General features: G+C 36.6%; 1 protein-coding gene across 10 annotated transcripts in view; it reads left to right on the top strand.

Annotated features, from left to right (window-relative positions):
• PCDH7 (protocadherin 7) overlaps positions 1-22,680 on the top strand; it is a 486,963-nt gene that overhangs the window by 5,643 nt on the left and 458,640 nt on the right. The window contains exon 2 of one of the 10 annotated variants that reach the window (XM_049886392.1): positions 4,702-5,803. The exons of the other annotated variants lie outside the window; for them this stretch is intronic. Within the exon in view, the coding sequence (XP_049742349.1) occupies positions 4,702-4,737 (36 nt within the window). The 3' untranslated portion in view covers positions 4,738-5,803. Of the gene's footprint in view, positions 1-4,701; positions 5,804-22,680 lie in introns of those variants that run through there. 10 annotated transcript variants of the gene reach the window in all.

Here is a 22,680-nt window from a genome sequence, read left to right as displayed (position 1 = left end):
ACACATGAGCTTGAGTTATTTATTTATTTTAACCTGAAATGTGGCAGAGTGAGGAGTTTATGTCCATTGTGTTATTGCTTTACCTGGGGTTAGAAGCAGATTTTTCTTTTGTGTTTGGTGCTTTTATCAGTTTTGTAACCAAGGAAGAATCCCATTAAAATAATAGCATATTTGTAAGATTTCTTGTAAACACCCACAGATAAATTGAGAACCCTAGATACTTCCCTAGAAAATGGTAAAATGGAAGGAAAAGATCATGAAGAGGGCAGCTGTCATCAAATTAATACTTTTTGTCCTGTGGCTGAATGGTATTTGCATTCTAAATGGCGTAATCTTACGCTTTTGAGTGGGCACCTCAAGTAGCAGATTTATAGATATTTTATTCAGACACCTCATAAGTTGTGTGCCATCACTTAACCTTCATTTGGCTCATCAGATAGAGTCAGCCTTATATTCTTGAATATTTAAAACAGCCAATACCGTGACTGTGGGCATCCTGCTTAAAAGGCGAAGTGATATGCTTATAAATAAACTACTATATGGTGCTGAGCTCTTAACTTAAGTTCATATACCAGAAGAGAAAACTCCTAAAGCAATTGGAATGAACCATGCAGTTTGCCAAAAGTGACTTTGAGAAACTAGTGTGGCATTAAAAAAAGTATTCAAAAGATGCATAAAGTTTTAACCACAGTAACGGAACTAAAATGAAATGAAGGAGAATGAAATACATTCTCCTTAATGTAATTAGTGATAGTAATTGATATGCTTCATCTCCTCACTATTGCTATCTAGGGACCGGGGATCTACGTACAAAGTTACATTCTGTATAGACATCTCGCATAATAAACGGGATCCTTTTTGTTTTTATTTTTGCTTGTACCACAAGTAGATGGTTTTCTATATTTTAAAAAAAGAAAAAGATACTGCCCTTAATTTTTTGAACGGCCAAAGTATATATTCTTTGATTAACTCTGATGTAAAAGAAAAAAAAGAACACAGGGTTTTGTTATAATTTCCCCTCCTTTCATGATATTCAGTGTGTCTGAGGAAAACTTGAGGGTTGCGTTTTTTAAATTCCTTCCAAGAGGGATTAATTGAAAATCTGAAATTTCATCTGACTTAAAGCCTTCAATTATATTTGTAGTTCCCTGACCTGCCATATCAACGTTCTTTATTAGTGATAAAGTCTAAGTGATGTCTCTTACAGTTTTGCTATTTTATGAGAATTAGACTTTTTGAAGTGTTCCTCAGAAATTCTGTTTGTAGTTACATTACAATATGCTTGGAAGAAATAAAAGTCTGTACATAACAACCCTCCCCCTTTTAATCGACTCGACAGCACTGGGTTTTTTTAAAAAAAACATTCAAATCAAGCTTCTGTAGTTACTCTCTGACAAAATCTAGGAGATGGGTGTTTAAGAGTTGCTGGAGTTATTTCTGAAATTCACACATTAGAGAAACTGATGATGTAGCCCAGGTCTTCATAATTCAGACCTTTGCAATTGAAACAGAAACCTTTTCCCTCATCACTAAATGTGTTTAGTTGAACACGATGTGCATTTTTAACAGAATTACTGAAATTGAGTGTCCACCTTGCCAATTCACTCTTCTTTTCCTTGGTAAATCTGGCCCTGGTGCTTGTTAGTTTTGTGACCTGAAAGTACAACTGCACTTCTGTGCATTTGATTTGTATCATAAAGGCAAGACATTCTGCCTTTTTTTTTTTTGCTTGTTTTGCATCTCCAGTGTTTCACTAACTGTTATATGAGTATTTTTCTATTTTCTTAAAAAGAGTAATACAATTCCAAAAGATTAATAGACAATGTAAAAGTACAGTTACCTCTGTGCTCATTATTTTCAAATCCTATTTAGCTTATCTTGGCAATGTTGTTCTTGAGATAATGCACTTCCAAGTAAAATTTTATTGTATTTAGTAAATGGAAAGTAAGGTACTTTATTTTTGGTAAGAATATAGAGCATACAAATTGAATAAACATTACTTTAAAATCTGTTTGTAGTAGATCCTGAGGTACTTGAGAAAAAAATGCATATAAAGTCCAGCGAGTTTTCTTTGCGTATGGAATTGCTGAATTGAATCTGAATAATGCTTTCTTTAACTGATCAAATTTTGTACAACATATTGTATGCTTACTAAAAATATGGCACAACTTATTTTTTAAATTACTTGGATTTTGGAAGCTAGTGAATGGCTTGCAACCATCTATTAGAGTTATAAGCGATAAGAACTAAATACCAATTGTATTTGTGTATGTATATACGCCTTATATATTATAGAAGAAATATGTCTGTAGAGTGATGCTAGCAACTGCTTCGAGTTTAATTCTTTAAGATAATCCCTATAATTCTATAATATGATTATCCCGTCTGTAATCAGGGACACTTTCAAAAGGCGCAGGGACTTCAGTTACATTAAAAAAAAATAGTTACATTAAAGGACTGATATAATAGCCAAAAGGCTAATAACTGATGCAAGTTAAGCCTTGTCTTAGTCAGGAGGTATCTACTACAGCAACATTACCTGGACCTTTGTATGTCTGCGATGTAAGGAAAAGATCACCCACTGATTTGATCTGCAGTGAGTGTGCAAATTTGTATGTAAGTCCGCCTGTGACAATTTGAGCCTTATTCCAAGCTTACCATAAATTACCTAGTGATTTAGGTACTGGACCACAAAGTCAATTTAAAGATTTCAGATGAATCATATACCTGGAAAAATACAACAGAATCATTCTTTCTTGTCATCTTTCCATGTTTGATTAATTCCGTGTCTCATATGTGAAAAAGTATATGCATACTATGTATCATAAACTATCTCCCTGCACACATACATACACACCCCCGCAGGTACCCACATGTATTCGTATATATCAGCTGTGGTGCCCTTACACTTTTATTGCATTGTGATATTTCTACATCGATATATGAGAAATATCAGAACTTTAAACACAAAATAACATATACTGTCATCGGCCGCTAAATATCTATACCTAGAAATGACAATCATTAGCATCGTCACATTTTAGAATTAAAAGTTATCAGCCAAGACAGTCCCCTCATTTTACAGGCAAGGTGACTGAGGCCCAGTATGGAAACATAATCTGATTAAGATCTCAGAATTATTAGGGATATAATGTGGACTAGAACTCAAACCATGGAGTTCAGTGTTGTTTTTCGGTTTATCATACTATCCCTAGAGGGGAAAAAAAAAAAAAAGCAAAATTCCTCTAGCCTTCTCTGTGTGTATGAAAATAGCTACAGAAATCTGTTGAGATTTACTTTTGCATGTGTAATTTCATATGTTCAGCTATCAAGATTGACATTTTTATAATAGAATATAATTCTGCTTTAGGCTCTAGTTCTTATCTACAAAATGATCAGAAGGAAATTATAGTTCAAGTTTTACAGAATTTTAAAAGGAGTAATCATTCTTTCCTTTCTGAAGGGTAACAATCGATGACATACGTTAAAGTGCTTAAAATAGTTTAGAGCATATATTCAACCAGCTAATCGACAGAACTTCTAGCATTAGCATAAGAAAAATAATAAATTTGAGTCCCTAGCTGGCATTAAGAATGTCCTCAATAGAAATGTATCTAAAATGAAAAAAAAAAAAAAGAGTCCTTTCTATATATTATAATTGGGATGATCTTTTACCTTTTCCATCAATATTGATAATTCCTTTTTACTTCTGGGCTTCTTTTTTTTTTTCGCATTTTCCCAACTTTGCAGGTGTACTTTACCTTAGTAGCATCCTGTACACACAATTGTGAGCCAATTTCCCCTATAAATTTGTTTTCCTGCATGCTTTTAAAGAAATGTGACATTGTATCACTTTTTAAATTGGATTCCTTCCTTATTAGGGAATTAACCCATTTTAGTGTATCAGATTCTAAGTTAATATATTGAGGAAATATAAATTATTGAATTTTGTCTGTTAAAACATGAAATCTGAGTGATTTTTTTTTTTTAACTAAATGCATTGCCTTAAGGTCATTGCTTTGCTCTAACCACCAATGCTATTGAATGTTTTGAATATTTTTTGGTGGAGGAGAAGGTTGAAGGTTATGTAGGAAATTTAGTATCATAATTATTTAGAGCATTTATGTTTAAGCTGTATATAACCAACTGCGAGACTATAGCAACGGTCCTTTTATTTATTTCCTATGTAAGATCTGTTCGTACATGTCTTGAGTAAGCTTCGTTTTTCTTTCTTTTTTTTTTAAACCCTTAGAATCTTTTCTAAAGCAGGGTCTTGGTTGCGGTATATTACGCAGTGCTTTATTTAACATTAGCGTTGGGGGAGAAATCACTTCCAGGAAGAATTGAGCTGAAACCACTAAAGCTAATCTTAATTATCACTTCTGGTGAATTAATGTTTTAAAGGCGGAATAAAGGTTTATTTTCAGGAGTTTAGTGATGTTTGTATTGAACTCTATTTCTGTGTATAAACACAAATACTATTAAAGCTTTCAAGTAGGGTTCCTTTGACAAGTTCGCTTTTCTTGTTTTTTTTTTCCCCTGAGCATATTTATTATTTACAGACACATAATTTGCAAATGAAAAACCTCTATTCCAAAACCTCTACCACGGCATTCAGACTGGGCGTAAGACATGGGGGGAAATTTCTATATCGCTTTTTTTTTTTTTTACCTGCATAAATCTTTATTTTCCTTCTTCCAGATGCGTCCACATCCACACATTACTGTGTTTGGCTGAATTCCACTCTAATATGATGCTCCATTATCCACCATGCAGTGATGACCTTGCTACTCCGAAACCTGCTGGAGCCTGCCCTTGGCCGTGGGGTGTCAGCCAATCACTGCTCTTCCACTCGGGCATTTTATTTTCGAGTCCTTCCCACCCTCCCATTTAAGTAAAAATAGTATTGAAATAAATAAACTTATATATATATATATAAAAAAACAGTATTAATACAACAAATGTGTTACTAGTGGATGTCTGAGTCAGCAGGAATTCCATTCTCAAGAAGGTGGTTAGTAGAACTTCTAGTGAAGCCTTTTGAGAAAATCTCCAAAAGCGTATTTCAACAGTAATATGAAGATGATGGCTTTATGTGAACAGACAAAAATTAAGTCTATTTCATCTTTGTCTATAATACGTGAAATGCCTACTTTAAATTAAAAGTTAAACTGAATTTTTTTTAGCATCTTGTGTGTTTTTCCAGGCCATCACATAGTTCTCTTTATTTTATATTTATCACAGGCACTACAGTGGGTTCATTTTTCCATAATCTTGAAGTACTAGCCAGAGTATCTGTAGAATCTTAAAGGTTCCCCCCCCGCCCCCAGTTTAATTCCTTAAGGTATTTAAGAAGTTTTTAGTTAGACTTACTGAAGTCATTGTAGCCATATTCAGAAATAATATGTCTTTGTGTTATAGGGGATGACATTCATCTGAACGCTATTCTGTTTGATGTAGACAGCATAAACATGAGCAAACTTCAGAGAATTGAGAAGCTGAGTGGTTAAATTTTAGCTGTGTAAATAATACTTCAGGTTACGTCTAGGAATTCTGTAGTTGGTCCCTCTAACTCTCTGTGTTTATATATTTATGTTCCTATTTGTTATGTGTATGTGTTTGTTTATATATCTAAAAATAAGTGTTCCATATATGAAGTTTGATAGTTTTATATTTACATCACTTGCTCCATTAAAGTTTTTCCAAGTTTTGAAATACTGACCAATAATGCCAAATCCTTGTGATATTTTTGTGAATCTATTTCAAAATGTATGTAAGTGATAGGAAATTCACTCTAACCTGTAAAATCCTGAATGTACATTTGAGGTTTTTTTTTAATTCAGTTAGCTGCTAATATAAAATCTTGCCAAAGGGAAACTTGTAGAAGATCAGTGAGACTATATCAAAATTCCTGAATAAAATCCTAGTTATTCTCAATTTCTCATTTTGTTTTGGGCACAAGGACCAGTGCAAGAAGCTGATGAAAAGTACCTTTGTCTCCTTCTGCTTCTTTGAAATGCATGTTTCCTCATCTGCAGTAGTAAACTTCATTTAAAAAAAAAAAAAAATTTTTAAAAAAAAAAAAAACTTCATTAGGTATACTTAAAATGTGAATCCTCTAACAAATCACATCAACTCAAAAACAAACTATAAAAAAAATAGAAAGGCTAGAATTTTGAGTTAATTCAGTGTGCAACCACATTGAGGGAATACATATCTTCACAAAGAAGAAAGTTCAAAGTCAGCATTTTACAAATTCAAGTTTCAACACAGTATTGAGGCATGAATCGATTTAGTGGGTCTCAACCACAATTAGAAAGATACAAAAGAAAAATTCAGAGTACGTCACCTACAATAAGAGTAACTGTTGTTTTGTGCAATTTTTGTTTCACTTGTGTGTGCACGTGTGTATGTTCCCGTCTTTGGTAATTATGTAAAATATGTTTTTTCTTGTGATGTAGTCAAAAAATTTTGAGGACCACTGCTCTAGACTTTTTAAGGTGGGAAATTGGTGAAAATAAAGGGCATTGTAACACTTGATCAAGCAAGGCAGAGGCTGGGCCAAGGGGCTGAGGGCCAGAGAGAGGCCTGCCTGTGGGCATGGCTGAGAAGTTGTCTTGATCAAAGAACTGTATCCTGAGTCACTTCTGATCCTTAATTGTAAGCTGTTCCTTCCCCCAATAAACCCCATAACTGTGAGTATGGTCTGTGAGTTCTGTCTGCCCATTGCAGTGAATTATCGAACCAAACAGAGAGGTAGAGAGTGCCACTCCAGGGAAGGCTGGTGTCAGAACTGGTCAAAAGGTTGGACAGAGAAGGTAACTCTGACCTCTATCTTCTAGGAATTAGCCTTAGGCTGTTGCTGCTGAGGGTGATTCTCTCTCCACTTGTGAATTTAGAGAAGGTCAGACACTGCCCCAACACACCATTTTTACAGGAAGATTACAGAGCGATAAGTGATCGAAGAACTATCCAGTCAGAATTCAAGAGTACTAACAACTTTTGTGGGCAGTTGTGGAATTTGTGTCTTTGCATGCAGTATATTTTCACTTATCTGGGAAAAATCTCAAAAGAATTGCTTGGAACAGTCACAGGTTTTCAAACTTTCTGTACTCACAGACTGTACTTGATACTAAAAATAGAAGGTTGAAAAAAGTACTTTAGGTGAAATTTGGAGATCTAATTAATTGAATTTGTAAATATCACCCCATTTATAATAATTTTAGTAATAATAATAATAATAAAAATCCTCAAGTCTATATAAAGTACTTTAGTCCTAACTTCGTTTTTGAGGCTATCTCCTGTGAACCTATCAAGGGCCTGTGGAAGTGATTCCACAGCTTGACATATCTTTTATCTCCATGGGAATAATTATCTGTGTGTAACTTTGCAAAATATTTTTCATTGGAGTGTGTGGTTTTCTTCATCCCTTCGTCTTGTAGAGAATTTGTTGCTTTGCTATACCTTCAATATACAGTGTAAGGTTTTGGGTTGCGGAAAATGACAACAACTAGAACAAGGTCCCCAACTTCATGGATAAAACGCTGCAAAAATAATATACCAAGGCAAGGACTACTTGAAACTCAGAGAGATGGTCCCTAGTTTGTCTTGTTCATCGTTGTATTCCCATACCCAGTACAGTGCCCTGCATATAGGGGGCACTCATAAATATTTGTTGAACAAACAAGTGAAGGGCCTGGGTTTTAGGGCCATGTAGCCCTTGGATACATCCACACTGGATATCTGGAATATGGTGTGGCCATTTTATAGCAGGTTCTAAGAGCACCAGTTAGTCTGTTTCCTGCTGGGTGGATATTCTCAGGATGAAAGGCTACCTGCTATGTTGACTAGAGTCCCTGTCCTTCTCTGTGTGGTGTGTGACTCTTGTTTAAGTAATGAATGACCAATTGTCTGGTTTTCCCTCCTTTTTTCTACTCTCCTGGTGATGTAAAGATCAAACCCTTAAAAAAAAAAAAAAAAATGAAACTAGACTAAAGCAAGTATAAAGGCAAACAAGGAAGGGACTGGCAACAAAGGAGGCTTCTGACATGTTTTGAGGGGATGTGAAGAAGGACCATGTGAACATACGTTTCCAGTATTTTTCTGGAAATCCATATCTGAGCAAAAATAGATGCATTTAGGCCAAAGCAAGACAAGAGGCTCTGTATTCATTGATCTATATTCTCCTACAAGTATTTTATTCATTGACTCTGCCAACTCATGCTCACTGCTAAAGGATGAATTTCCTTTTTCAGTGAGCCCATGATAAGCAGTCATTATTAAAGGTGGAAGCCTAGAATGTCTGTAAAGAGGAATACTTACTGGATTTACTAAAGGAAGAGACGTAGAAGAGGGAATGTGCCCTTATTGGAAAAGTAGGCAGTGGAGGGTGGGGAGGGAGGTAGGAAAGGGGTGTGTTACGGAATGAATTGTGTCCACTGAAAAATATGTGTCATCTTGGCTAGGCCATGATTCCCAGTTTTTTGTGGTTGTCCTCCATTTTGTGATTGCCTATAATTACCCTCCATTTTGTGATGTGTTGCAAATCCTAGCCTCTATGCCTATGGTTCAGGTGATCCAACAGAATGTGGAAATTTTTGAACGATATTATTAACATCATGTCCAACTAAAATTTTGCTGAAGGTAATTCAAAAATGGTTGCAGCAGTACACTGACAGGAAACTGCCAGAAATCTCAGCCAGATTCAGAAGAGGAGGTAGAATGAGGGATGTCATTGCTGACGTCAGATGGACCTTGGCTGAAAGCAGAGAATACCAGAAAGATGTTTACCTGTGTTTTATTGACTATGCAAAGGCATTCGACTGTGTGGATCGTAACAAATTACGGATTAACATTGTGAAGAATGGAAATTCCAGAACACTTAATTGTGCTTATGCAGAACCTGTTCATACATCAAGAGACAGTCGTTGGAACAGAACAAGGGGGTACTGTGTGGTGTAAGATCAGGAAAGGTGCTCTGAATTCAGACTTCTAGCCTTCTAAACTGTGAGAAAATAAATGTATTTGTTAAAGCCCTCCACTTGTGGTATTTCTGTTATAGCAGCACTAGATAAGTGAGTGGGAGCAGAGAAATGCATTCAGAAACACTCCTAAGGAGCTACCACTAGTCTTAAGGGGCACCTTTTGCAATGCGCATAACCTCTGGAAGAGCTCTGTTAAGTCTTTGGCACACCTGGGTGTAAATTACTCTAAGTGGATAACTAGGTCAGCACCTCCAGGAGATCAATAGCCCTTAAGAAATGGGGATTTTGATTAGTGCAGAGAGGATGGATGGCAGCCTTCAGTAGCTTAGAAGATTGAGAACTCCCTTAAGGCATCAAGAGTCTCAAACTTCAGCTAGGAGTGGGAAAGGCGGGGTAAGATTGTATTAGATAAGGATGAGCAGGCTCAGAAAAGGCAAATGTTGTGGCCTTGAATTTTGACCAGGGCCCCAGTTATCATACCATGCCTCTCAACATCACAGTTTGATATAATTGCAAGACAGTCCTGAAATGTAAACCTCCACTTCCTCTCATTTAGACCAGGTTTTTTCGTTGTTTTGTTTTGGGTTTTGTTTTCAGTCTAACATCCAATCCAACTGCTGTGTGTCCATTTTCTGTCTCAGCACTTTCGAGAGAAAGAACAGCAAGGAGGAAAAAAAGAGAAAAGTAGAGACTATGGCAAAATTAAAGTAACTAAGATTTTATTACATATAACAAATCTCCATTAAAAAGTGAAAATTGCAGAAAACATTTAATAATGTGCATACAAAGTTAGATGTAATAAGCTAAAATATGTACTTCAAATTTTAGGCACATCCACCTTCTCCCTAGCATTGTTATGAGGCTAAGGTAATAAAAATTGTTGTTAGGTGCTGCTGAGTCGATTTTCGACTCATAGAGGCCCCACGTGACAGGGTTGAACTGTCCCATAGGGTTTCTTAAACTGTAATTTTTGCAGAAGCAGATTGCGAGATCTTTCTCTACGGAGCTACTGAGTGGGTTCCAACTGCCAGCCTTTCACTTAGCAACCGAGCGCTTAACCATTGCACCACCAGAACTCCTGGGTAATAAAAATAGTTGCCATTTATTCACACTTCTTATTGGTGTGCAGTTGTTTAACTTCTTCAGTTTAATTTGAGAAGGCCAGACTTTAAAGACTCCATGTGTGTCAGAGTAGAGCTGTGCTGCATAGGGTTCTCAACGGCGGATTGTTCAGGCCGTTGTGAGGTGCCTCTGGGTGGACTGGAACCTCCAGCATTTTGGTTAGCAGCGGAGTGCTTTAAGCGTTTGCCCCACTCCAAAAGGCTACCTTGTAGATTTGTTCTTGGAATTGATGAAAAACTGGTCCGATGTGCTATAGGTTTTGTGAAAAAATACCGGGATCTATAATATGTGTATGTGCATAAAAATTGAAATGCATTTTTTGGCTTATTACGTCTAACTTTGCATGCGCATTGTTGAATGTTTTCTGCAACTTTCACTGTTTAATGGAGATTTGTTATATGTAATACATCTTAGTTACTTTAATTTTGTCAACCCTGGAAGCGTATATAGATACATTAATTAATGCAAAATCAGTATTTACGTAGAACTGCCTGAGATTGTTCCACTAACGTAACACGGGAGCTTTTCAAATGGCAGTGTTACTATTTAGTCTTAAATTTCTAGTATATTTTCAGCATTCAATTCCAAATGAAAAGCTATAGGAGTGAAGTGTGGAGGGAGAGTGGTGAAACAGTAAGGTAGGCTTAATAATCCCTATTTTGTAAGGACATTTCCCAGGGGAGGTTCACACACAGTGGCATAATCGGTCTGCTAAAGATCCAGTGGATCTGATTCTTTATGGCACGTGGAAACCGCCAAGCACGTTACTGAGGCTGGTGCTGTGCTCCAAGTGACTGCCACCAACTATTGTTACGTGGGCATACAATAAACTTTGCTTCTTGAGACAAATCCATGGGCAGATAGAAGATGACGCTTTTTTTTTTTTTGGCCGTTGTGTATTTCTAAGTGAAGGAGCATTACAGTATACTTTGTTAGGAAAAGTTTTGGCTTTTCAGTTTTTACCTTATAATAAGAAACTAATGTGTGTATATATATGTGTGTATTCATATATTGAACAAATTCCAAAAATAATGCAGTCAGCATTTCAAAGAGCAAATGCTTGTTGAGTGACCGCTAATTTACCATTAAGTATCTCCGACGGAAACGGGTATGTGCCTTATGGAACCCTGGTGGTGCAGTGGTTAAGAATTATGGCTGTGAACCAAAAAAGGTCAGCAGTTTGAATCCACCAGCCTCTCCTTGGAAACCCTGTGGGCCAGTTCTGTCCTGTCCTATAGGGTCACTATGAATCAGAATTGCCTTGATGGTAACAGTTTTTTTTTTTTTTTTTTTAATGTACCTCATATGTGCAAGGCACTGTTTAAGGCACCAGAGAAACAACAGTGAACAGAAACAGGTAACAATCTCCTCCTTCAAGAAGTTTCAATTTTGGAGGTATAATATTTTTTTTAATACATAAATAATAATAGCCAGACTTATATTTTACTTCTAAATTCTAGGCACGGGTCAACCTATTTTACGTATTTTAACTCTCTGAACTGCCACACCGACTGTATGAAATAGCTCCTATAATTAACTTCATTTCATAGATGAGGAAGCTGATGCCCAGAGGAGTTAAGTCACTTGCTTGTAAAGTGCAGAGCTGAAGTTCAAGCATGGTCAGTCTGCCTGCAGAGGCCACACTCTTTACCACTGTGTAAATGCGAAGTGGCGGGAACACGTTTATTTTATAGCCAACAAGTTCTATGAGAATGAATTCGGATTCACTTGCTTTTCTTAAAAGGAGCTCTGGTGGCACAAGAGTAAAGTGCTCAACTGTTAAACAAAAGGTCTGATGTTTGAACCCATCAGCTGTTCGGCGGGAGAAAAAAACTGGTGATCTGCTCCTGTAAAGATTAAAGAAAAAAGCCTAGTAAACCCTATGGGGTAGTTGTACTCTGTCATGCAGGATCGCTGTGAGTTGGAATCACCTGGACTGGACTTGACGGCACAGGATGGATGGCAGCTTCTCTTTAAGGGTTCAATGACATTTCAACCTTGCTACTTTAATATATTTTACTATGTTCTTGAAATTAGGTCACTCAGTCCAATTTTTTTTTTTTAATAGCATCACCTTAAACCTTAACCAAAAAGAAAAAAAAAATTTTTTTTTTAACCAAAGGGTACATCAAATATATGAAGGTGGATATTAGGACTATTCTATTCTATTCTTCTTCCCCCTACTCACCTGGTATTTGTGGGATCACCTCCTGAGTAATTTTTTTTTTCTTTTTCTGTCCTTTCATTTTAATCATCTTTATTTCATTTGGTCTTTACATAGTCCATTATGTATGTTACTAATACACATAGGGAAAAATAAATTCATTATTTTTGTGAATTGTCATTCAGTTCAGGATAAAAAAATGCCTTTTTATAGAGAATAAAATTTTAGCTGGGTAATTTTTAATAAGCCTTGGTGGCTCAAAGGTTAAACTCTCAGTTGCTAACTTAGAGGTTGGCAGTTGGAATTCACCCAGCAGCTCCATGGGAGAAAGACCTGGAGATCTGCTTCTATAAAGATTACAGCCAAGAAAATCCCGTGGTGCAGGTCTACTCTGTCTCATGGAGTCTTTATGAATTGAAATCGACTTGACAGCACTCGATAAAAACAACAATTTTTAATATTCATTGATTGTGTTTACCTTTTATAAAAAAGAAAAAAAAAACACTTTTTCTACTTAGTTTTTTTTTTTAGCATTCACAAATGGTTGGAAACAAGCAAAGTAAAAGTCAATTTTCTGTAAAAGCTTTTCTGTAACTAGTTTGCTTTCCTTGAAATCAGGTGCTTGTCTTAGTTATCTAGTGCTGCTGTAACGGAAATACTGCAAGTGAATGGCTTTGAGAAACAAGTTTATTCTAGGAAGCTAGAAGTTGTAATTCAGGGTGCCAGCTCCAGTGGAAGGCTTTCTGTCTCTGTCAGCACTGGAGGAAGGTCATTGTCATCAATCTTCCCCTGGTCTAGGAGCTTCTCAGCGCAGGGAGCCCAGGCCCAAAAGATGCACTCCCCTCCTTGTTCTTCATTCTTGGTGGTAGGGGGCCCTCTCTTCTCTGCTTGCTTCTCTTATATCTCAGAAGAGATTGACTCAAGATACAACCTAATCCTGTAGATTGAGCCCTGCATTATTAACAAAACTGCCTCTAATCCTGCCTCATTAACATCATAGAGGTTAGGATTTACAACACATAGGATAATCACATCAGATCACAAAATGGTGGACAACTACTCAACCTGAGAAATCGTGTTCTGTCAAAGTTAACGTACATTTTGGGGGGACACAACTCAATCCATGATAGTGCTTATTAGTGAATATTCAATTAAAATATGAACTATATAATTTCACATTATTTTTCTCTTAAAAGATATTATCATTCCATTGTCTTTATCTAAGCTTTACATAAGTTTCATTATGAGACACATTTTTAATCAGCTACAATTGAGTAGCACCAAAGCTCATCAAAAACTGATCTCTATTCTGAAAATAAATGGGTACTAATATATTGTTGGAAACCCTGGTAGCATAGTGGTTAAGAGCTATAGCTGCTAACCAAAAAAAAAAATCAGCAGTTCGAATCCACCTGGCGCTCCTTGGAAATTCTATGGGTGCAGTTCTACTCTGTCCTATAGGGTCGCTGTAAGTAGGAATTGACTCTACGGCTGCAGAATCAAATATATTTTGATTTAATATATTGTTATGACCGTGTTTTCATAATGTCTTGATAACACTTTCACCTTGGGATTTTTTTTTTCTTTCCATTTGGATAGATTTCCGAAAATATATATCTTTGTAATACAGTTGGGTTTTATTAAGTAATTTATCTCTGTATACATATTATCTGAATTGATCTAGGTATTAACAGCACTGATTTTTAACTTTCAAGCCTCAAAACTAGTGAATCACACCTTTAAGGATGTTGTTTCCACAGTTCACTTTAGTGTTTGTAGAATTTTATTTACTCAGTCATAAATATTAAAAATATTGCCCACATTTCAGTTATTTCCTACTATTGGAAGAAAAGCATAGTAAGTTGTAAAAGAGAAAGATAATCTCCTTCCAGGCCTCAATTAAATTCTTTGAGAGTTCAACAAACCATCTCTTACCATTCTCTTAACAGCTTAACTCACATTCGGGAACAACTAACCTAAAGCCAAACTCTGGATATTATTCAGTGTTCATAATTGGTTTACTAACTCTGGGCGTTTTACATACATTCTAAAATCACTAGTTAACTACAGTATAAGTAAAGTGGGGCCGGAACAATTTGCTTCCAGTTGGAAATAATTGTTCAAACCTAGTGTCTGAAAATGGGCAGTTACTTATGAATCCATAAACGTCAATATAGATATTGGTACAATTTCGGGGGGGGGGGTAAAAAAAAAAAAAAAAGACAGAATGAAGTATTTTGCATAACCTCGTTGTAGAAGCTTGGTAAAATCCGTGACCCAGTCTGTATATATTTTATCAACCTAGCAAAATGTTTCCTGGATACACCTAGTGAGTTTTTTTTGTATTCACTCAGACAAGTGGGAATTGTTTTCAGTCACCAGTAATAAATAGTGTGAATACTTAACCTTACACAGACAGCAAGTAATAAAAATGCATGCTTACGAGTTCTTGAGGATTCACGGCTATTAATTTTGAACTTTTTGATGGTTCTCTTGTAAAAACAAGAACAGTTGTTGCTAGAGCACAAAGCAGGGAATCCTAATGGCAAGCAGGCATTTATAATCATGTAACTGCTGCGTTTAGCCTGAGAAATGGTTTAATGAAGACTCCAAAAATAATATCTCCCCATTAATTTTACAGTATGCTTATGATTTCAAATAGTCTGTATAATAATGTTTGCTAATCGTTAGACGTAGGCACACCCTTAAGGGATTTAAAGTGCCTGATGCCCCCACTATGTCACATTACAGTTAATAGGATAGCACATGTACACTCTCAATTCAGGGTAGCAAATGTCATTTTATAAAGACTAAACATTTTTTAACTAAGCATTTTTTAATAGATATATTTTGCTTACCTTTTACAAAACAAAAAAATCCATGTTTTAGAAGTGTTTTTTTTTTTTTTTTAAACAGGAAGAACAGATCTGGTGTACCCACCAGGTGTACAAATATAAAATTGATCCATAATAGTACTTTTGCAATCTACATGCCTATATATCTATATATGTTTTGCTATGGCTCAGCAGAAATGCTCATTTCTACATTTTAGATAATCGAGGACACCGTGCAAAGAAAATGATAGTGTTTTGTGTAAAGCCTAAACAGAGGAAAACCAGCAGTATTTCTGGTCCTTAATTATTGTGTCATGCACACTTGTACAACTTCTGTTCGAAGTTGGCCAGTGTGATGTTTTTGGTTCTCTAGCATTAGCAAGGAAACACTGGTGGTGTAGTGGTTAAGTGCTACTGCTACTAACCAAAAGGTCAGCAGTTCGAATCCACCAGGCGCTCCTTGGAAACTCTATGGGGCAGTTCTACTCTCTCCTATAGGGTTGCTATGAGTTGGAATCAACTCGACGGCACTGGGTTAGCATTGTTGTTGTTTTGTTGTTGTTAGGTGCTGTCGAGTCGGTTCCAACTCATACCAACTCTGTGCACAACAGAAGGAAACACTGCCTGGTCCTGAGCCATCCTCACAATCGTTGTTATCCTTGAGCTCATTGTTGCAGCCACTGTGTCAATCCACCTCATTGAGTGTCTTCCTCTTTCCCGCTGACCTTGTACTCTGCCAAGCATGATGTCCTTCTCCAGGGACTGATCCCTCATGACAACATGTCCAAAGTATGTAAGATGCAGTCTCGCCATCCTTGCTTCTAAGGAGCATCCTGGTTGCCCTTTTTCAAAGACAGATTTGTTTATTCTTTTGGCAGCCCATGGTATATTCAATATTCTTCGCCAACACCACCGTTCAAAGGCGTCAACTCTTCTTCGGTCTTCCTTATTCATTGTGCAGCTTTCACACGCATATGATGCGATTGAAAATACCATGGCTTGGGTCAGGTGCACCTTAGTCTTCAAGGTGACATCTTTGCTCTTCAACACTTTAAAGAGGTCCTTTAGAGCAGATTTACCCAGTGCAATGTATCTTTTGATTCCTTGACTGCTGCTTCCATGGCTGTTGATTGTGGATCCAAGTAAAATGAAATCCTCGACAACTTCAGTCTTTTTTCCATTTATCATGATGTTGCTCATTGGTCCAGTTGTGAGGATTTTTGTTTCCTTTATGTTGAGGTGTAATCTATACTGAAGGCTGTGGTCTTTGATCTTCATTAGTAAGTGCTTCAAGTCCTCTTCACTTTCAGCAAGCAAGGTTGTGTCATCTGCATAACACAGGTTGTTAATGAATCTTCCTCCAATCCTTATGCCCCGTTCTTCTTCATGTAGTCCAGCTTCTCATATTATTTGCTCAGCATATAGATTGAATAGGTATGCTGAAAGAATACCACCCTGATGCACACCTTTCCTGACTTTAAACCAATCAGTATCCCCTTGTTCTGTCGGAACAACTGCCTCTTGATCTATGTAAAGATTCCTCATGAGCACACTTAAGTGTTGTGGAATTCCCATTCTTCACAATGTTATCCATAATATGTTATGATCCACACAGTTGAATGCCTTTGCATAGTCAATAAAATACAGGTAAACATGCTTCTGGCATTCTCTGCCTTCAGCCAGGATCCATCTGACATCAGCAGTGATGACTAAAATAGTGTTGCCACTTGAGCTGTAAGTCTTGTTTTGATTTTGCTTAATATCGGAAAGAAAGAAATCATTCAATATATGCTGCTTCATATACAAGAGATCTAAAGAAGGAACCTCACATCGAAAAACTTGGGTGTTACCATTTAGCATGTCTTCATGTTAATGTGTATAATCCTGGCTGGGAGGCAGATGCAAATTTGATTTTGGCCTTGATCTCTGATGTTGAGTGATCACTCAGCTTTTCTCTGTCTCGTTTCTCTAACTTATTAATACTTCATGGGAAATAAAAGAAATCATAAGAATCAAACAAACATCGGATATTGATGAATATAATTTATATATTATCATGAACAAACAATCTTTGGGGAGGACGGAGGGAGATGAAAAAGAATGAAGTAATGATGCCAAGAGCTGAAATATTTTTCTTTGAAGAATTAGCTAAAAAAGAAAAAAGAATATCTTGTTTCCCAAAATAGCAGAGTAGTGTTCTCACATTTTATTCCTAGCACTCATCTGTGGAGGACAATTGAAGACATATTATTTTATCACTCTGAGTAAAAGCTGAAATGCCTTATCGAAGAAAGAAGAAAAAATATGCTTTCAGCACTAGACAGGAAAGTTTCAATGTACAAAAGCAAAAAAAAAAAAAAAATTTTTGCTCGGGGGTCCAAAAAGTTTTGGCTTTTTTTCTTTCTTTTTTTTTTTTTTTTTATCATTTAAGCTGGTTTCTTGCTGGGTCTTTTTATTGAATAATTGAAAAAAAATGGAGGAGGGAGAGATTTTTATCAAAGGCAAAAAAAATAGTTTAAAAAATGTCATTAAGGAAATGCAGGCAGGAGTTGTACCTTTCTGTACATTCATGATTGCCTACATTTTCCCCCAAAACTTACAGTTGAAAAGCTCTGAAAAAAATATCAACCCCTGAGAAAAATACTAAAAATAAATAAATAACGTCTTGCTGCTATGTCTCTCCCCTCCCCCAGCCACACAGGCCAATGTACACATATGATACCATCACTGCACAATCTACTGTGATTTTTAAAACCTTTTCTTTGTTTTTGGTGGGAAGTGTTATACACTTATCTTTGCAAACAGTAAAACATAAATCAGTTTAGTGAGCTTTGAAATTTCAGGTGCATATTGGCCTTTTTGAAAGCTGCTTTCAGAAAAAGTCTTATTAGCCATCTCACTAGATTTCAAGTTTGGAGGAAGATTGCTAGAGTAATGACTTTAGCAATATGGAAATTCTGCACTTGGCAATATTCCTGAAAGACGGCGGACTCTGGGCAATCTGTAACTCGCTTGATCCAGCAGCATCTCTCTACAGCAGAGTCAGTTTCTGGTAGTCTGAGCTGTTGCTCTTTTCTTTCCCCAGTGGCGTCTTGTAAGCTTTTTGTGCTTGTGCTATCTTCATTTTTCCCGCCAAATAGGCTGCATTTTCTCACTGTCTCAGAGGGAGTCAGATGTCCTTAAACACCAAGCAGCCAAGTGATAAGAATATTTTAAACACTGAATGTTTTTTCAGCTTTAGTATCCCAGCTGCATTGAGGAAGGTATAAAGAACTAACAGATTTGAGGGTTTTTTTTTAAATCAACAAGTTTCTATGTTTTCCTGATAGCTGAACACCAGAAAAAGCAGAGGTAAAACTCAAAATTTGCCCAAGATGCGCCCCTAACAACCTTGACTGGTGTGATTCTAAATAAAGTCGGTGTTTAAATACGACTGTACCAGAATATCCACATCCCAGGGAGTGTTGTTCATTCAGTTATTTAAGCCTCTAATCATTGATGTCCTGTCGTGCTTGTAATATAAAGCAGGAGCTCACAGCCCTGTGGAGGAGACAGACTTGTAAAGGAATAATTATAATATAGTATGATAAGGGTTATAACAGGAGCCATAGGTACCCTGGTGAGGGATTTACTGACTCCTTTTTTTTTTTTTTTTTTTTAGGAAGGCTGACAGTAGGTTGACAAGGAAGCTAATGGGGCTTTGATTTCTTTTTCCTGCATCAGTCCTGCATCAGCCTTACAAACTTGGCCACAGGTCTCAGCCATTCTCATTGGAGCTCAGTTCGGGTGTATTTTCTTTTACACTCCATCACCCTCTACATTTCAACAGGTTTTGCATTTTATGCATTTCATACATTCAAACATTCTCTTTGGCTGTCTGTAACAGAGCCAGTTAAGGAGCAATTCAGTCAGTCTCACTGCTGTTTAGTCATGTTATGATTTTGACCAAAACTGAGTGTGTTCACTGTAACTATTTCCTCTAAACTCTTTACACTTACTTGGCTTTGAAGGACTTCTAGAATTTTCTAGTTGTAAAGCCACCTTCAAAGGGGGACTATTACTATCACTGAAGAGATTGAAAGAAGAGGGCACATGCTGTGAAATGATTTTTTGAAGAGATGTACTGGGTCTGGGTTATATAGCTATCAGACCAAAAAAAAAAAACAAACCCAGTGATGTAGAGTTGATTCCGACTCATAGCGACCCTATAGGACAGAGTAGAACTGCCCCATAGAGTTTCCAAGTAGCACCTGGCTGATTCGAACTGGCGAACCTTTGGTTAGCAGCCGTAGCGCTTAACCACTACGCCACCAGGGTTTCCGTATATAGCTATAAAACCAAAAAAAAAAAAAAAAAAAACACAAACCCAGTGCCGTCGAGTCGATCCGACTCATAGCGACCCTGTAGAGGTGTTATTAATCATAGCAATGTTACTGAAATGTTAACATTCTTCCAAGGCAACGTCTCTGAAAAGTACAACATTTCATCTGAGTCATAAACTATATTTTCCTAAAAATAGTTTAGTCACATAATCTTACACCTAGTTTTTTTTTTTTTTTTTTTTTTTTTAAGGTTCACTGTATAAAGCCAAGTCCTGGAATATCCCTAGCTTTTTTTTTTTTTTTTTTTTTTACAGTGTTTAATTATTTCTAGATGCTTTTCATTTCTTCTAGTGCACTCCTTTTCAGCCAAGCATCTATCGTGTGTCTTTTAACACTGATACTTGCTATCAGCTAGCTTTTTGGTAATCCTGCTTAAATGACTGGCTGATGACAGCTTTAAGATATTGACTCTTCAAGATATGTTTCTATTCATGGAGAATGCTGGAAGTATGAAAGGTCCCCATGTGAGACTTTCTAATGAAGGGACATGTGACATCATGTTAGAATTCAGAGGAAAACATTTGGAGGCAGGCATTCCTGACTGGCTTTTCTCCTATCACTCCTGGTCCCTTGACCCAGTCTCTTAAAGCTGTAACTGACAATAGTCTCCTGGTTTTGTTTCCAGGTGGAAATCTTCTAAAGTGATAATATTCTTTTTGAAAGTACTGGTGCAATTCATGACCTAGAATCCCTTCCTCCCCCAAGAGATAACAGAAGCTGATAACCCTCATCTAAAACCAAAAAACCAAAACAGTTGGTGTTGAGTGAATCCTGACTTAAAAAGACCCCATGTGTGCAGAGGAGAACTACTCCATAGTTTTCAAAGCTGTGACATTTCAGAAGCAGATTGCCTGGCCTTTCTTTTGAGGCACCTCTGTGTGAGTTTGAACTGCGAACCTCTCAGTTAGTAGTTGAACGCTTAACTATTTGTGTCACCCAGGACTCCTAGTCTAGGTGATTTAAAACAAAACAAAAAAAGCCAAACTCATTGCCTTGGAGTCGATTCCAATTCATAGTGACCCTATAGGACAGAGTAGAACTGTCCCATAGGATTTCCAAGGCTGTAAGTCTTTTATGGAAACAAGCTCCACATCTTTCTCCCATGGAGTGGCTGGCGGGTTCCAACGGCCGACCTTTCGGTTAGCAACTGAATGCTTTACCATTTCGCCACCAGAGCTGCCTAGTCTAGATGATAACAAACAAAAAATTTCAAAACCACATTTCTAGTATTTATGAAAGGTATTCAAAAGAACCAGTAGGGAGAAGGGCAACATAAAACAAACAAAAAAAAAACATGCACTTGTTCAGCCTGAGGGCAAAAGATAGTAAAGACCTTGAAAGAAGGTTACTTTTTGAAAGAGTGGGTTGATTTTCTAGGAATTGACTTCAGCTGTGAAAACTTGTAACAGGAAGAGCAGAGAGGTAAATACTCTGGAATGGGCACAGAGTGCAGTTTGCCTTAATTGGAATCCTTCCCTTGATATTTTTGTCATCTCAATTTCCTAATATTTTATGCTGTCAATTTTCACCAATCTCCTGAGGCTCTATTTTCGTAACTGTTCTTGGTATTTGCTCCATTTGCGTTCTACAAAGCCTTACAGAATCTCTGTCTCGTTATCTTCTTTCTGGACAATGGTTTGATCTAGGCATTCGTTGGGGATTTTTTTGAGGGTATACTTATCCTGGTGAATATTTCATGTTACCTTTCCTAGCAGCAACTTTTTGTAGGAATTGGAAATTGGACTTGATGCAAGAAAAAAAAAAAAATTTTGTCCTGTAACAGTGGCCATTTCAGCTATATAAGCCTGGCTGATGGAAAATATAACTTTTTTTTGTTTTCTTTAATTCATTCCTTTCTTTTTTCCTCTCCTTTTCTTTCTTTTTAAAGTTTTAAATTGCATAGATTCTGGTAAACCATAAATAGATGTTCACTTCACTGGGCTACCCCCATACGAGGATTTAGTAATCTAGGTCATTTGTATCAGTAGGCCATTTATACCACTTGTAAAATGGTGAATTCCTTCGTGGATCAGAATAGAGCGGTGTTATTAATCATTTGAATAAGATATATGGGGTGTTTTAATACTTTAAGTATTTTGGTGGATCTTTGAATTATTCTCCATCATGACGATTTATACTAAAGTTTTTGAAGATATTGGTTATGTGTAAAGGTAAAATGTTTTAATATGCTTTATATAGTTAACATTGCACAGCATCTGAGAAAATGTAGGTAATATGGCACTATAAACCAGGAGACTAAAATTCATATCCTAACCGTACCTTTCCATATGTCTTCTAGTCCTTGCTTTGGGCTTGCATTAGATTCCTATTGCCCCTGTGACTAATTATCACAAATGTAGTGGCTTAACACAACAAAAATGTTTTTCTTGCAGTGTTGGTGGTCAGAAATCCTAAAAGAGCCTTACTAGCCCAGAATCAGGGTGTTTGCAGGGCCTGGTTCTTTTCTTGAATGTCTAGAAGAGAATTCATTTTCTTGCTTTTTTAAACTTCTAGAGGCTGCCTGCCCTCCTTGGCTAGTGGCTGTCTTCCATCTTCAAAGCCCCCAATGGCCGGTAGAGTCTTTCTCATACTGCTGCATTCTGCCACTCTTCTGGTTGTCTCTTACATGTTTAAAGATGCCATGATTACATTGAGCCCACTTGGGTAATCCAGAATAATCTCTTTATTTTAAAGTCAATTAATTAGCTACCTTAAACCTATCTGCAATTTAATTCCTCTTTGTCATGCAAGATAATTCATTCACACATTTGAAGGATTAGGATAGAGATTTTGAGGAGGGGGACATTATTTTGCCTACCGCATGTCTGATAGGTAAACATTCCAAAACTTTGATAACCAAAGTTCAAAAACCCCACAAATATTATTGGGGAAGTCCCTAGAAAAAAATTTTTTTTCTTCTATGCAATGCCCAAATTTTATCTTATCATCACATAGATGTATTATTAATACCACGATTATATCTTGTGTTTCCCTAAAGATAATTTATTTGAATTTGAAAAAAATTAGGCATAAAGTTGAAGTGTTCGGTTGTTTTTTTCCCCCTGTAAACTCAAAGTTTTACTTTTATATACAAAGCTTTTAAATATTTTGAGAAGTGAGCAGTAATACAGTTGCCAATTTAGTGATTTGACTCTTAAGAGCATAAGACTGGAGAAACTTTATACAAGCTATTC

Source organism: Elephas maximus, chromosome 5 (assembly GCF_024166365.1).
Source record: "Elephas maximus indicus isolate mEleMax1 chromosome 5, mEleMax1 primary haplotype, whole genome shotgun sequence".
Classification (NCBI taxonomy): Eukaryota; Metazoa; Chordata; class Mammalia; order Proboscidea; family Elephantidae; genus Elephas; species Elephas maximus.
This window is presented reverse-complemented; position numbering and strand designations above follow the sequence as displayed.